Here is a 14,186-nt window from a genome sequence, read left to right on the forward strand (position 1 = left end):
ACATAAATTTAGGGGCCTTCCACCTCAATGAAATACGTAAACATAGAGTGGTATGCAGCATGTTAAAATATCCTTCTAAGGTGAAGGATAAGCTTTTGCTTATGTGGCCTCTCTTAAAGCCAAAATATAGGAACAATGCCTAGTTGGCCTCTTTAGATTTTGGAGGCAACATATTCCTCATATGGGTGTGCTACTCTGGCCTATTTACCAAGTCACCTGAAAAGCTCCTAGTTTTGAGTAGACAAGAAGAGGCTCTGCAATAGGTCCAAGCTGTCATGCCAGCTGCTCTGCCACTTAGGTCATATGATCCAGCAGATCCAGTCATGCTAGAAGTCTCTGTGGAAAATAGAGAAGGTGTTTGAAGCCTTTGTCATGTCCCTGTAGGACATCACAGAGTAGACACTTAAAATTTTGGAGCAAAGTCACGCCATCTTTTGCAGGTAAATCTCTTCTTTTGAGAAACAGCTATTGACCTGCTACTGGGCCTTAACAGGGATTGATAACTTAACCTTGGGCCACCAAATTACCATGAGTTGCACATCATGAATGGGATGTGGTCTAACCCACCAAGCCATAAACTTGGGCATGTCCAGCAGCACTCCATCATCAAATAAAAGTGATACACGTAAGATCGCTAAAACATGATCTGAATGCACAAGTAAGTTACACGAGGACATGGCCCTAATGCTGACAGCCCTGACTCCTGCCACATTACCTTCTCTTTCCCAGCCTGAAGGTATGGCTTCTTGAGGATTTCCCTATGATCAGTTAGTTGCTTCCCATCCATTCAACCTTAAGCTCTGCTGATCCACAGGTCTTCTTTCCAAAATGAAGAGCTCTTCCATCAGGAAACACAACAGTTATTCCATTGAAATGTAATTTAAGATTGCCACCCAGCCACTTTGGCCTCCTCAAGCCTCTGAATAAACTGGCAGAGAAGGGAATTACTTACTAGCTGGAGTGATTGATCCTATCAGGCAGAAAAAGGACTACTCCTGCACAATGGGAGTAAAGAGGAGTTTGCCTGGAATTCAGGAGATTGCCTAGGGTGTCTCTTGGTGCTACTATGTCCTGCCAATTCAGGCAGGACTACCAATGTCCCCAAAACTTCAGGAATGCAGTTTTGGGTCACGCCACCAGCATAGAACCACAGCCAACTAAGCTGCTTGATAGCGGAAAAAAATAATTATAGATATGAGCTATGACCATGTGTCCAGTTGCACAAATGAGGACTGTAATGGTTATGAGTATTTCCTCCCCATTTTGTTATGAATGTTTGTGTTTATACATAAAGCAGATATCACTGTTTACTTTCCTATCTTATCCCTGTGCCACTTTGGATGTATTATGTCCCCTATATAATGCAGTCTTGTGGGGGCAGATGTATTAGTGTTGATTAGGTTGGAACCTTCTGATTGAGTGTTTCCATGGAGATATGATCCTCCCAACTGTGAGTGGCACCTTTGATTAGGGTGTGGCCTCTTGATTGAATGTTTCCATGGAGTCCTATATAAAGAACTCATAAACAGGGACCTGAGAGCAACTGAGAGTGACATTTTGAAGAGCAGCTGCAGCTAAGAGAGGACAAGATGCCCCAAGAGCAACATTTTGGAGAATGCCATTCTGAAACACCACCTGGGAGCAAGCAGATGCCAGCCACGTGCCTTCCCAGCTAACAGAGGTTTTCTGGATGCCAATGGCCATCCTTCATTGCTACCCAATTGTTGATGCCTTATCTTGGATACTTTATGGCCTTCAGACTGTAACTTTGTAACCAAATAAACCCCCTTTAGAAAAGCCAATCCATTGCTGGTACTTTGCTTGACAGCAGCATTAGCAAACCAGAACATCCCCTTATCATATAAATTATGTTTACTGTATGTTACAGCATTTAAGTTACAGGATAGCAAGTTGAAGAGTGACTACTACTCAAGGACATGCATCCTCTTTCAGGGAAAGGTATAGTGCATTTCCAGTTTTACGCAAGAGAGCTGGATTATATTAGGCAAAATTATGACTACGTTATTGTCTTTATTTAGAGATTAAGTATGCTTTAGGGAGATGCATGTGGGTGCTAAATTGACACTGGGTTGACTGTGATGGTTAAATTCCAGTGTCAACTTGGCTAGATTGTCGTGTTCAGTTGTTTGATCAGGGAAGCACTGGCCTGATTGTTACTGTGAGGGCATTTCGTGGATTTAAATCATTAGTCAGTTGATTGCATTTAAGGCTGATTTCATCTACAGTCAACAAAGGTGATTGCCTTCAGCAATGAGAGCCCTGTCATTTGGTCAGATGAAATCCTTAAAGGGAGAACGGATGATTTCAGTGGTCAGAAAGAAGAACTTCTATCTCTGCGTCAGCCTGTCAGCTTCTTCTGGGAATTCATCAAAAACTTCATCAGCATTCCCAACTTGTGGCCTGCCTTATGGAATTCAGACTTGCCAATCCCCACAGTGCACCAATTCCTATATTAAATCTATCTATCTATCTATCTATCTGTCTGTCTATCTGTCAATCTATCTATCTTGTAGGTTCTGTTTCTTAGGAGAATCCTGACTAATACAGCATCTGATTCCATTTCTATTTTAATTCAATTAAGAAAATTAATATGTAAAGATTTCCCATTTAAATTGAATAATTAGAGAACCTTGAGTATGTATTGGGTTAGCATGTGCAAGAGTTCAGCAGCAATCAGCAAAGTATGAAACACAAAAGTTCCAAAAATCAGACTGTGCAAGCAGGATTTTTTCTCTTTTTTTTTTTTTCCCTTTTTTGTTGACACTATAATAGATAATTTAGCTTATATCCATTTCCAAAGCCAAAGACACTAGAATAATTCATTTGTAATATGCTTTTACATGAAAAGGCATTTTTAATTAAACAAAAAGAAATTAAACAGACTGGACAACTTCTTAAATAAAAAAAATGACATACATGTACATAATGCATATTATGCTGGTTTAAACTGAAATGTTTAGTGTAAAATAAATCATTTTTTATATTATCAAAATAATAAAAGGATATTTTAACAAGTCTGCTGGAAAGATTTTCTAAGACAATGAAAACCTTTTGGGAAATAGTGGCTTATTAGAATAAGCTATAGATTAATCATTAGAAGCTCTGTATTCTAAATTTCATTTTTCCATTTACTGGCCATGGACTTTGGGCCAGTTATTTTCATTCAATAGTTTTCCTCATTTGTGAGACAGGGTTAATAATTCTTAGCTGGTATGCCCAATAGGTCATTGTAAATACCAAGTGACTTAATTTATATATTAATAATGTGTTTTAAAACCCTCAAGCATTTTAATTCAACATACACAATTACTATTACCATTTGTGCTGGTTTGGATGTATTATGGCCCCCCAAATGCCATTATCTTTGATGCAGTCTTGTGGAGGTTGACGTATTAGTGTTGATTAGGTTGGAACCTTTGGATTAGGTTGTTTCCATGGAGATGTGACCCACCCAACTGCAGGTGATAAATCTGATTAGATAATTTCCATGGAGGTGTGGCCCTGCCCATTCAGCATGGACCTTGATTAGTTCAGTGGAGCCCTATAAAAGCGCAGGCAGAAGGAGCTCACAGCTAGAGCAACATCTTGAAGAGGAGCTGCAGCTAAGAGAGGACAAGATGCCCCAACAGCAACATTTTGGAGAACGCCATTTGGAAACACAACATGAGAGCAAGCAGATGCCAGCCACTTGCCTTCCCAGCTAACAGAGGTTTTCCAGATGCCAATGGCGTTTCTCCAGTGAAGGTACCCTATTGTTGATGCCTTACCTTGGACACTTTATGGCCTTCAGACTGTAACTTTGTAACCAAATAAACCTCCTTTATAAAAGCCAATCCATATCTGGTATTTTGTAAAACAGCAACATTAGCAAACCAGAATACCATGCAACAACTTCTCACTTTAAAAGCAATGCACAAAATTCAGTTAGAGAATCTGTATATATTAAATACTCATATACATTTAATATCCTAGAATTTAATATCCTGAAGCTGGTAGCAATTTGTCAATAGCAATTTCTACCTTGCCCAAATCTAAAACAACTTTTTGCTAAGTTTTATTATCTATATTTATTTATTTTATCTTGAGATGAAATGTGAGGTTTCTGAATCTGAGACAGGCTTTTAGTTTCCCCAGTCCCCCACAGGGTGAAGCAGGGAGAGCCAGATGTAACCTGCATATATAGAGGTTCGTACCACAGGAGAGGAACTCTAAAATTATGAATCTCGGAGTTTACATAGGATGATTGACACAACTGAACACACTCCTCCTCAGAGAAGGGGAGAGACCTCATCATACTAATGTAAACAAATCCTTTCTTGGGAGAGGAAGTACAAGTCTCTTGGCTGACTACAATTAAAATGTAGACATAGCTGCAAGGATGATAAATTTCTAAATATCTAGTACGATTCACTATCTCTAATTTCCAAGGCTAATTTCCATACAATTATTCTTTAACCCATGTTGCACGTTATTTTTGCTCAGAAAGCCTTGACTATGAAGAAACATGAAAATATTCATGAAGCATTGTTTCCCAACCCCTTCTGTCAGAATATTCAAATGAGGTTCAGAAGGACCCAAAGATTCTTCTAACAAATAATTTAGGAAAAATTAAAGATAAAGGGCTTTATTCAAAGATGGTCTGAGCTTCTTCAAGATGGGAGCAGGTGATGATATTGAAGGAGAAAAAGGAAACTAAGGGTGAGAGAAAGAGAAGGGGGATCAGGGCAGAAGGATGAAGTCCTTAGATTTTACAACTCAGTCACTGAACTGAAAGGAAAACAGATGCCAAGAGGTAAAGAGTGGTGGGTGGTTTACTCCATGTCTTACCAGTACACTAATAGATACTGGAAAAGTTGGGATTAAAAGAGTTGAGAGTTGGCTCCTTATAACACTGTAGACTCCTTCATTAGTCAGAATGTTTGGTTCTGGTTTACAAATTGGAATCTGAAAGATAATGTTTCAGTTATTCATGTTTTCAAACATCATTAAAATGTGTTAAAATAAGTTATAAAATCAATTTTACAGCAGCTTCTGCTATTAACATATAAATTATGTGGCATAGGCATTTGCCTATGCATATACAAAAATATTAGCAACAATTTTTAAGAATGTCAATTAGGCAAGTATATACTATCATTTAGAAAACATTTTAACCTGGAAGGAAATCATTTAAAAGAAGATTTGTGGAGTGAACAGATATTAGACAATCATATACCTAATATGGAATTAATGTGTATCACTATTGAGTTTAGTCATTGTTGTGTAATAATATTAAAAGATACAAAAAGATTACATGTTATAGTCTAAAATTTCTGCTATTTTCAGATCAAATTTGGGCAAATAAATAAGAAAATTATCAACTACCATTATTTGAAAAAAAAAATCTGCTGATTATAAGCAGTTACAAAACCATTAGCCTTGACTTCCATGTTACGAAGTTTGGTTATTTCCCTTTTTGTTCTATGTTGTCTAGAGATATTAACATATGAGCATTGATCGTTTTTCCTTATCCTGGTCTCTGAGTCACCAGCAGTGAATTAATAGTAAGGGTTGTAATGATTGCATCCCATTCCCATCACAAAAAAAATCATTTCTCAGAAGAGATAAGGTGCTGTAATGGCTATGAGTGCTTCACTCTGCATTTATCCAAGTTGCTATTAAAGGTTTCACTCCTTTCTACAAGAGGTGCAGTCCTTCAAGGTCCTGAAAAGTGTAAAATAAATCAGGTTTGCTGCATTAAAGAATCCTTCAGTTTATGGAAATTATGTCATGAAGTATCTATTTTGCAAAATAAGGAATTCTTTTGTAGCATGTGTAATGATTAAATATGCATATGCTTTATAAATGTACTTTTCTTAATTCACAATTGAACCCACACACACACATACACACACGCACACCATTGTCTTCCTTTCCTTTTAAAAGGGTTCAAATTTTCACTCTTTGGTTGTTTCCTCAAAATATCACTGCAACAGAATCACCGCAGTTTCCTTATAAAATAACAAGGGTGTTAATATGCATACAAATCACCTGGGGATATTTTTAAAACACAAATTCTAATATGGATTGTCTGGGGTGGGCCAGAGGTTCTGCATTTCGAATAAGCTCCCAGTTGGTGCTGAGGCTGCTGGTTCACTTACCACGCTTTCAGAGTCCTTTCCTTATAATAACAAAGTCCTTATAATAACAAAGTTACTTACAAATAAAAAAAAACAAAATCTCTGAAACTCTCCAGAGTTGCTGTTCTAGTTTGTTAATGCTGCCAGAATGCAAAACACCAGAGATGGATTGGCTTTTATAAAAGGGAGTTTATTTGGTTACACAGTTACAGTCTTAAGGCCATAAAGCGTCCAAGGTAACACATCAGCAATCGGGTACCTTCACTGGAGGATGGCCAATGGCGTCCGGAAAACCTCTGTTAGCTGGGAAGGCGCGTGGCTGGCGTCTGCTCCAGAGTTCTGGTTTCAAAATGGCTTTCTCCCAGGACATTCCTCTCTAGGCTGAAGTTCCTCAAAAATGTCACTATTAGTTGCTCTTGGAGTGTTTTTCCTCTCTTAGCTTCTTTGGAGCAAAAGTCTGCTTTCAACAGCCATCCTCAAACTGTCTCTCATCTGCAGCTCCTGTGCATTCTTCAAAGAGTCCCTCTTGTCTGTGTCAAGCTCGCTCCTTCTGTCTGAGTTCTATATAGTGCTCCAGTAATCAAGGCCCACCCTGAATGGGTGGGGCCACACCTCCATGGAAATTATCTCATCAGAGTTATCACCTACAGTTGGGTGGGTCACATCTACATGGAAATACTCAAAGGATTGCAATCTAATCAACACTGATAACATCTGCCCACACAAGATTACATCAAAGATAATGGCGTTTTGGGGGACCTAATACATTCAAACTGGCACACTTGCTAATCTGTATCTCCCAGTGGGTTTCAGAAATGCACATTGTAACAAGCTTCCCAGGTGATACTTGGCCCTCAAGTTGTAGTACAAATACAATAGGAATTTCCTGCTTCATAACAGATACTCTAAACTTTGTCACTGCACCACTGTCTGTGTAAATCTCCAATTTTAAACTTTATGTTTATTAAACATTATACATATACACACACACTACAAATATGTACTTATTTAACTAATTGAGCAGTAAGCCCAACTTAGTCTCATTTTTTTTCTTACTCTAATTTTACTCTACTTTTATTATAGCAATTGGTCCCCTATATGAGTTAGTTCATAACCAATTCATTAGATGCTTTGGTTGATTATCTTGAAAATGGTATTATCGTAACCCATATCTGTGAGATCATCACATTTAGTGTTGAATTATTGTAGCCTAGACAATTTTTAGAGCTATACTAATTAAATAAAAAGTGAAAAGAGCCCCAAAGAGCACAATGAATATTTTGCAGATAATTTTTCGAGCAGAAACTTAGAGGTACTTAATATTTGGTTCTTTTGCTAAATGTACAGAAGTTTCACATCACACCCACTTTGGAAAGAATGAAACTAGGCTCTACCCATCTAATACTGCACAACTGCATCTGAGTTATTCAGTTGCTTTAACTAAACATGTTTCCCTCTTCAATCAGTGCTCTCTCTCCAAGTTCCTGCTTTGCATAAGGCATCCTCATCAATCCTCTGAGGTCTACACCACACTTGCCTCAGCCTTGTTGAACAGACACAAGACATACCTGCTTGATAATTAACATGAAAAAGAGCGTTTACTAAGTGTCAGATGAGTGAGAGCAAATGAATAGCTTCTGGGAATTGGAAAATGGAAGAAATAACTGCATAAAGCTTTAAGGGAAGACATCAGGAGGAGATCTGATCTGAACAGAGCCTTTAAAACGTGGAGTTCAGATAAACAAGAAAGAGGGAAATGAAGAGAAAGACCGGCTTTTTGTTCCATAGTAGTTATTGACTTGTCAGTGAGGTGCGGCTTGGTGTTCGGGGTGGGGATGGCAGTTACCTGAATTATAACCAGACTTACCTGGCTTTTTAAAATGCTGTTTCTTTCCTTCTAAAAAAAAAAGAGTCTGTTATGAGCCATCTACAGTTTCGAATGTCTTCTAAAATACTTGTGGCCAGATACGCTTTGTAAGAACTCTGAACTCTCTACTGCACATCCCCAGATAATCTCCAGATTTCCTTAGCATCTATCTGGGTAGCAGCAGAACCCTTTATGGGTGTTCTGTGGGTCAAACCAAAGAACTGCCACAAGAAATCATAAAGTAGATCATAAGGTCCAGTGGGCCATGGGGATAGCCCACCACACTGGGTTACAAGTTAGAGATAGTTTTGGGCTATGGTTGTGGTAAGGATTGCCGTGGATGAGAATTCTAGCCATATACCAAAGGACATTTGGTGTGTGATGAAGTTACATGAGTCTTTCACAACCAAAAACCTTTCTAAATATGGAGAGCTATATATTCAAATTCCAAGCAGGAACTCTCATGACCTTTTATGCTAGAAGTTCTCTGCCTTTTCACTTATATAAACTCAATCAGACAATGAAAAAATATAAAAATTCAGGAAGAACCGTGCATTAGAGTTTTTTTATTACAAAGGACAGAAAACCCACCCCAAAGTAGCTTATGCAAAAAAAAAAAACAAACAAAAAGATGTCTAGTTGACATCCGGGGATAGTAATCGAGCATTTAAACAGTGAGACATGGACCCACTGTCTCTTTGTTTCTCTCCTCCACTTTCAGTGTTCTCTCCGATGCCAATCGGGCTGTCCTCTTCTGGTCCCAAGATGGTTCTAGCAACTCTCAGGCTATAAGTTTTTTTCACTCAAGGCCAGAAAAGGAACAGATCCATGCCTGCAAGGCTGAGCCAACTTATTTTTACCTTAATGTCTCTAACTGAGTCATATTCTCATCCCTGAATCAATCACTGTGGCTAAGCGAATGAGTTATACTGATTGATTTATTCTTAGATCACATGTTCCATTCCTGAGCTAGGAGCAAATGAGTTGAGAGTGAAAAGGGAATTGTTCCCAGAGGGAAATAGAAATGGCCAATACCAAGAAAAATAAAATGGAAGGTGGACAGCAAAACAGCAGATGAGCTACTACTGACTTACAGGAAGTAGGTGATTCATAAATATTTTATGAATATTGCTGTATGACTAGGAAGTATGCCTGAATTTTGCAGACAATATAAAGCAACCTCCTCAGTGTCTTATCTTAGCATATGACTATGAAGGCTTACTGTTCTGCTGCATATTGATTTGAACTAATAAGAAAAAGTGCTCAATGTAATAGAATATTAAAATATTATATACTTTAAAGATATTAACCACAGTGCTATTGTAATAACAAAAACCTGAAAACAATCTAAAATGTCCACCATAAAGGAAAATTTAAAAAATGGTAAATCCTCACATTGAAATTCTTAACAATCCTTACATTTATATTTGTGAAAAATATTTAGCATAGGAAATACTATTATAAACAATAATTTTTAAAGAATATGAATCCTTAAATATGCATAGCATAATATTTACAGCAATGAGTGTACTATACAGGAAGGATGTCTCTGAACGGTGTGGTTAAAGGATTTTTTCTTTGTAGTTTCGAGGTTGTCCAAAAATAGATGACATTGTCATAACTGCAAAAATTAAAAAGTGTTGTATACATGTTTATTTAGTTTTCAATAATATAAACAGTGCTGTACCTTAGATCTAACAGTGGGAGATGTCATTAAACACAGACCATGATGGAAATACCTGAAGAGTAGAAAACACAGGAAGAGGCACATGTTTTAAGAAATTCGTGGAAATTGTTGTTAAGTTCCAGAGAAAAATTGTTTTGGGCTTCATCCAGTATTCCTGACTAAACTGTGTCACAGCTCTCGGGAGAAGAGGTGCTAGAGTTACTGACTTTTTAGCTCTGAAATAAGTATCTTAAACTCTCTCTAACTAATTGTAGACATTTGCTTCTCAGCCTTGAGATCTCTATTAGACCTAAAAATAACTTTGAAGCTATCACTCTAATTGACCCTTCTCTCTTTTAAATTTTAATTTTTTCCTACTTTTTTTTTAATTTTTAAATCACCATGGCAGTTTGCTCCCCCTGGCTCAAATATTAAATGGCAACACAGTGTAACTTTTCACATCAACTTACTATTTGAGAAATAGCCTTTGGTGGCTATAGAATTATTGATTATGTCTTGAACATTGTATTTAGTGGAATGATTACTACAAAGTCACTGATTGATTAAATACATAGTAATTTCAATGTTTCAAAGACACGATACTGTGAACTTTTGATTAATATTAAATGCAGAGTGAAAAATAAATAATGCAAATTTTGTACACTGTTGAATGTTATAGATTTTTGTACATGAAATATTTTAATTTTGAGATGATATGTGAATATTAATTGTAAACTGCATTCAGAAGTTAGATGATTTTGATCTTTACCATCATTAGAGTGGAGTATACACAATTGCACAATTGTCACAATAGTGTCTGCAATAAGCCAGCCCAATTGAGAACAAATGCTCATTTCAGCTGATAAATTAATACATTGCTCATCCATTTCTGAAATAGAATTACTAGTAAGTTTACTCCCAAAGAGCAAAAGAATGTAAATGCAGTCTTTTTGCTACAGTGTAGTGCTCCAGCAATAAATATAAACTCATCCACTTTCATGTACAAACTTATTACTGTCTTAAATCCTCTAAATTAAGCCAAAAATTGGTCCTAAATTTAATCCAAAAGGAATCCAAAATGAGTTCCTAAGATTATGCCCAGTTGCATGTAATAGATAGGCTCCTGCATTATCCAGTTCTTCTATCAATAATGTATCTATATATATTCATATCACATACCAATATAGGCTAATATTACCCATCACCATTCAGCGCTGCACGTAAAGTTGAATGTTTTCAACTGCACTACTGGTGGTCTAGAATTTAATTAAGATAGAGACACACTGAATCACTCCTTAATTGTAAATGTTTAAACTCTCCAACTAAAGGTAGCATATGTCTTTTCATAATTGCATTTTGTATTCCTTACAGGTGAGCACATTAGACTGGGTACGAGCCGAAAAAATCTATAACCTCTGTGAGGTATTATTTAAAGTTCACAAGGTATGTATCCTTGCATTTTAGGTCCTTTCATATATACCAGATGTCCCTTTGTGCTTAAAGAGTGAGAGAAATATTTCTTCACCGGAGTGGGAATGTTTTGAAATTGTAAAAAAAAAAAAAAAAAAAAGAAGAAGAAGAAAATTTTCTTGATCTCTTTTCCACTTTTATAGACTTGCCATCCTTTTGTTCATCAGGCCAGGATGGGGTATGTGCGTGCATGTGTGTGTTTCCCCACAAGCATGTGCGTTGCAGAGAGAGTATTTTAATTTCAATTAAAATAACATTTTTCAGGAACTGCAGGGGTTTTGTTTGTTTGTTTTGTTGCTGTTGCTCTATTTGTTGTTTTGTTTTTTAACAAATCAGATTCAGATTTTTGTCTTAAAATTTTCTCTTATTTAAGCCTGGCCTGGACTGACCAGAATAACTAATCACATAATTCTACTCCTATTAGAGATAAAGTTCTCATTAGCTAAGGAAGGGCAGAGTTTTATTCATAACATTCATATCAAGCTTTCAGAATAATCTGATTTAGTTGGATAATTCCCAAGTAGTTAATCCATTTCCACACAAATCAATTTTAACTATTTCTAATAGGATAACTTATTGTTATATAATGTATATTCTATTTTAACAAAGATTTTGAGTATAAAAAGAAGTCACATTTTAACTGGGGAGCGTGTATGTAATTTAGAATTTGTTGCCTTTGCCATGTGTTCACACATTAGAGATAAAGATAACTAGATGTTTAATGCAGATTCCACCAACTGAACAAAGTGAGGAAATGCAGTTATTTCATTGAGGAAAAGTGAACGATGTGAAAAGAATGGAAATCAGCTCATTGTATTAACTAGGTGTAACATTAGGCAAGGTGTGGAATACTGTTTGCCAAATACGCACTTCTTATCCCCACTGAGAGGAGTGTAGTCTCCACTGCACTGATGCCAGCCATGTCGGATCCAGAGGCTTATAATGCGCTTGTGTGACTGGGCATGGTTTCTTGTCTCACCCTGACTGAGATGAGAAAAACAACAGTGGAAACTTCTGTCCATGGAGGGTGAAAGGGAGCTTGAGCAAAGCTGCCTCCAACCTCAGCTCGGAACCAAGCCCTAGACTGGCCAACCTAGATCAGTGGAAACCTAGCGGAACTGCAAGTGTGTGTGTGAGTAGGAAAGAAATGCTTATTGCTGAATGCCAGTGAGATTTTGTGGTTGTCTGTTAAGCAAGAAAATCTGGTAAAATTGGTTAGCCACACGTGCTCTAGAATGAAACTTGAATTTAAACCCTGACCCTGTCACTAGGAAAAGTTAATGAATTTCTTGAAGCCTCAGCTTCCTCATCTATAAACTGGAGATAATAATAATCCTTCTCTATGGTATACATTTATAATATGATTTGCAGTTGTTGTCAATTAAGTGGGATAATGATGACAAGCCCTTGCTGTAGTGAAAGTGCTGGCTAAATGGTAGGTCTTGGAGGTCCCTTCTTGTCCTCTTGTCATCCTAGCAGCTGTGAATTTCTCCCTGGCCTCTTAAGTCCACAGCAGGACGGCATGTGTGCCAGTGAGTCTCAATTTTACCTGTACATTACAATCACCCAGGGAACTTAAAAAAAAAATCTAAAGATTTTATTTTATTTGGTCTGAGATGTGGCTCAAACATGTCTTCATTTTTTAAGCCCCTTGCCAGTGTTAATCTGTAGCTAAATCTGAGAACTACCACTGCACACCCTGTAGCATCTACTGATTCATTGTGAAACATTGTATCATAAATAAATAGCATTCCATTGCACTGATAGTTTTCTTAGGATCAGTAGATATTATGCTAGAAATAAACTTACTAATTAGAGTCATTGTCACATTATTAACACCATTTACAAAAATACAGAAATATTAGTTCTTTGTAACAATGCCAGTAGTAATAGCAGGTCTTTAATTATAACCCTTCAATTGTTTCTTCTTTAAATGCTGTTTTTTTAATCTTTCCTCCTACAGTAGTTGAAATTCACTCTTTCGATTATTTACTCATGCACTAAAATTTAAAGTCTAAGAGAACAGAGCTGTTATCTCTGTAGTAGTGATCTATTGCTGTGTATCAAATTACTCCAAACTTTGGCAGTTTAAAACAACATATATTGTCTCACAATTCCTTTGCTTCATAGTCTCTCACAAGGCAGCAAACGAGCTTTCAGCCCAAGGTCCAGGGTCTCAACTGAACCTTTTTCTGGGAAGGTTCTGCTGTCAAGCTCACTCACTGTAGTTGCTGGCAGAATTTGGCTGCTCAAGAGATGTTGCACTTGGCCTCAGCTTCTTGCTGGCTGTCAGCCAGATGCTGCCCTCGGTCCCTTACTAGGGAGCTTGCTCCATCAGAGAAGGGACACAGGTAAAGCCAGGGAGGGAAGGAAAGAAAGCCAGCAAGACAGAAGTCAGTCTTTTATAACCTAGTCTCAGAAGAGACAAACCATCGTTTTTGAAACGTTCTGTTCATTATAAGCAAGTCACTAGGTCAAACCACAGCAAGGGGAGGGGATTGCACGTAGCATGAATCCCAGAAGGGCAGGGATCATGAAGGACTGGCTGTATTTAATGCTGCTAAGGCTGCCTATACAGCATTTTTTGGCTATGTCTTCCTGGAAAATTGACCCATTTTCTTTATATAATGTCCCTCTTTATCCCTAACAGTTTTCCTTGCTCTGAAATCTGTTTTGTCTGAAATTAATAAGTCACTCGAGCATTATTTTGGTTGGTGTTTGCATGGTATATCTTTCTCCATCCCTTTCTTTTCTATCTATGTCTTTTTATTTAATGTGGGTTTCTTATAAACAATATATAATTGGGTCTTGATTTTTTTTAATCCATGATGATAGTCTCTGTGCTGGTTTGAATCTATTATGTACCCCAGAAAAAGCCATGCTCTTTGATGCAATCTTGTGGAGGCAGACCTGTTGTGGGTGGGACCTTTTGACTAGGTTGTTTCCATGGAGGTGTGACCCCACCCACTCAGGTGAGTCTTGATTAGTTTACTGGAGTCCTTAGGAGAGCTCAGGAGCCAACAGAGACCCAGATTCTTGGAGA

The 14,186-nt window shown here is 37.4% G+C and overlaps 1 protein-coding gene across 4 annotated transcripts in view; it reads left to right on the forward strand.

Moving 5' to 3' along the window:
• SNTG2 (syntrophin gamma 2) overlaps positions 1–14,186 on the forward strand; it is a 509,625-nt gene that overhangs the window by 385,559 nt on the left and 109,880 nt on the right. For all 4 annotated transcript variants that reach the window (XM_037813401.1, XM_037813404.1, XM_037813402.1 and 1 more), the window contains exon 13: positions 11,045–11,116. In XM_037813401.1, coding sequence (XP_037669329.1) covers positions 11,045–11,116 — 72 coding nt within the window. The remainder of the gene's footprint in view (positions 1–11,044; positions 11,117–14,186) is intronic.

The sequence above is a fragment of the Choloepus didactylus genome, chromosome 20 (assembly GCF_015220235.1).
Source record: "Choloepus didactylus isolate mChoDid1 chromosome 20, mChoDid1.pri, whole genome shotgun sequence".
NCBI lineage: Eukaryota > Metazoa > Chordata > Mammalia > Pilosa > Megalonychidae > Choloepus > Choloepus didactylus.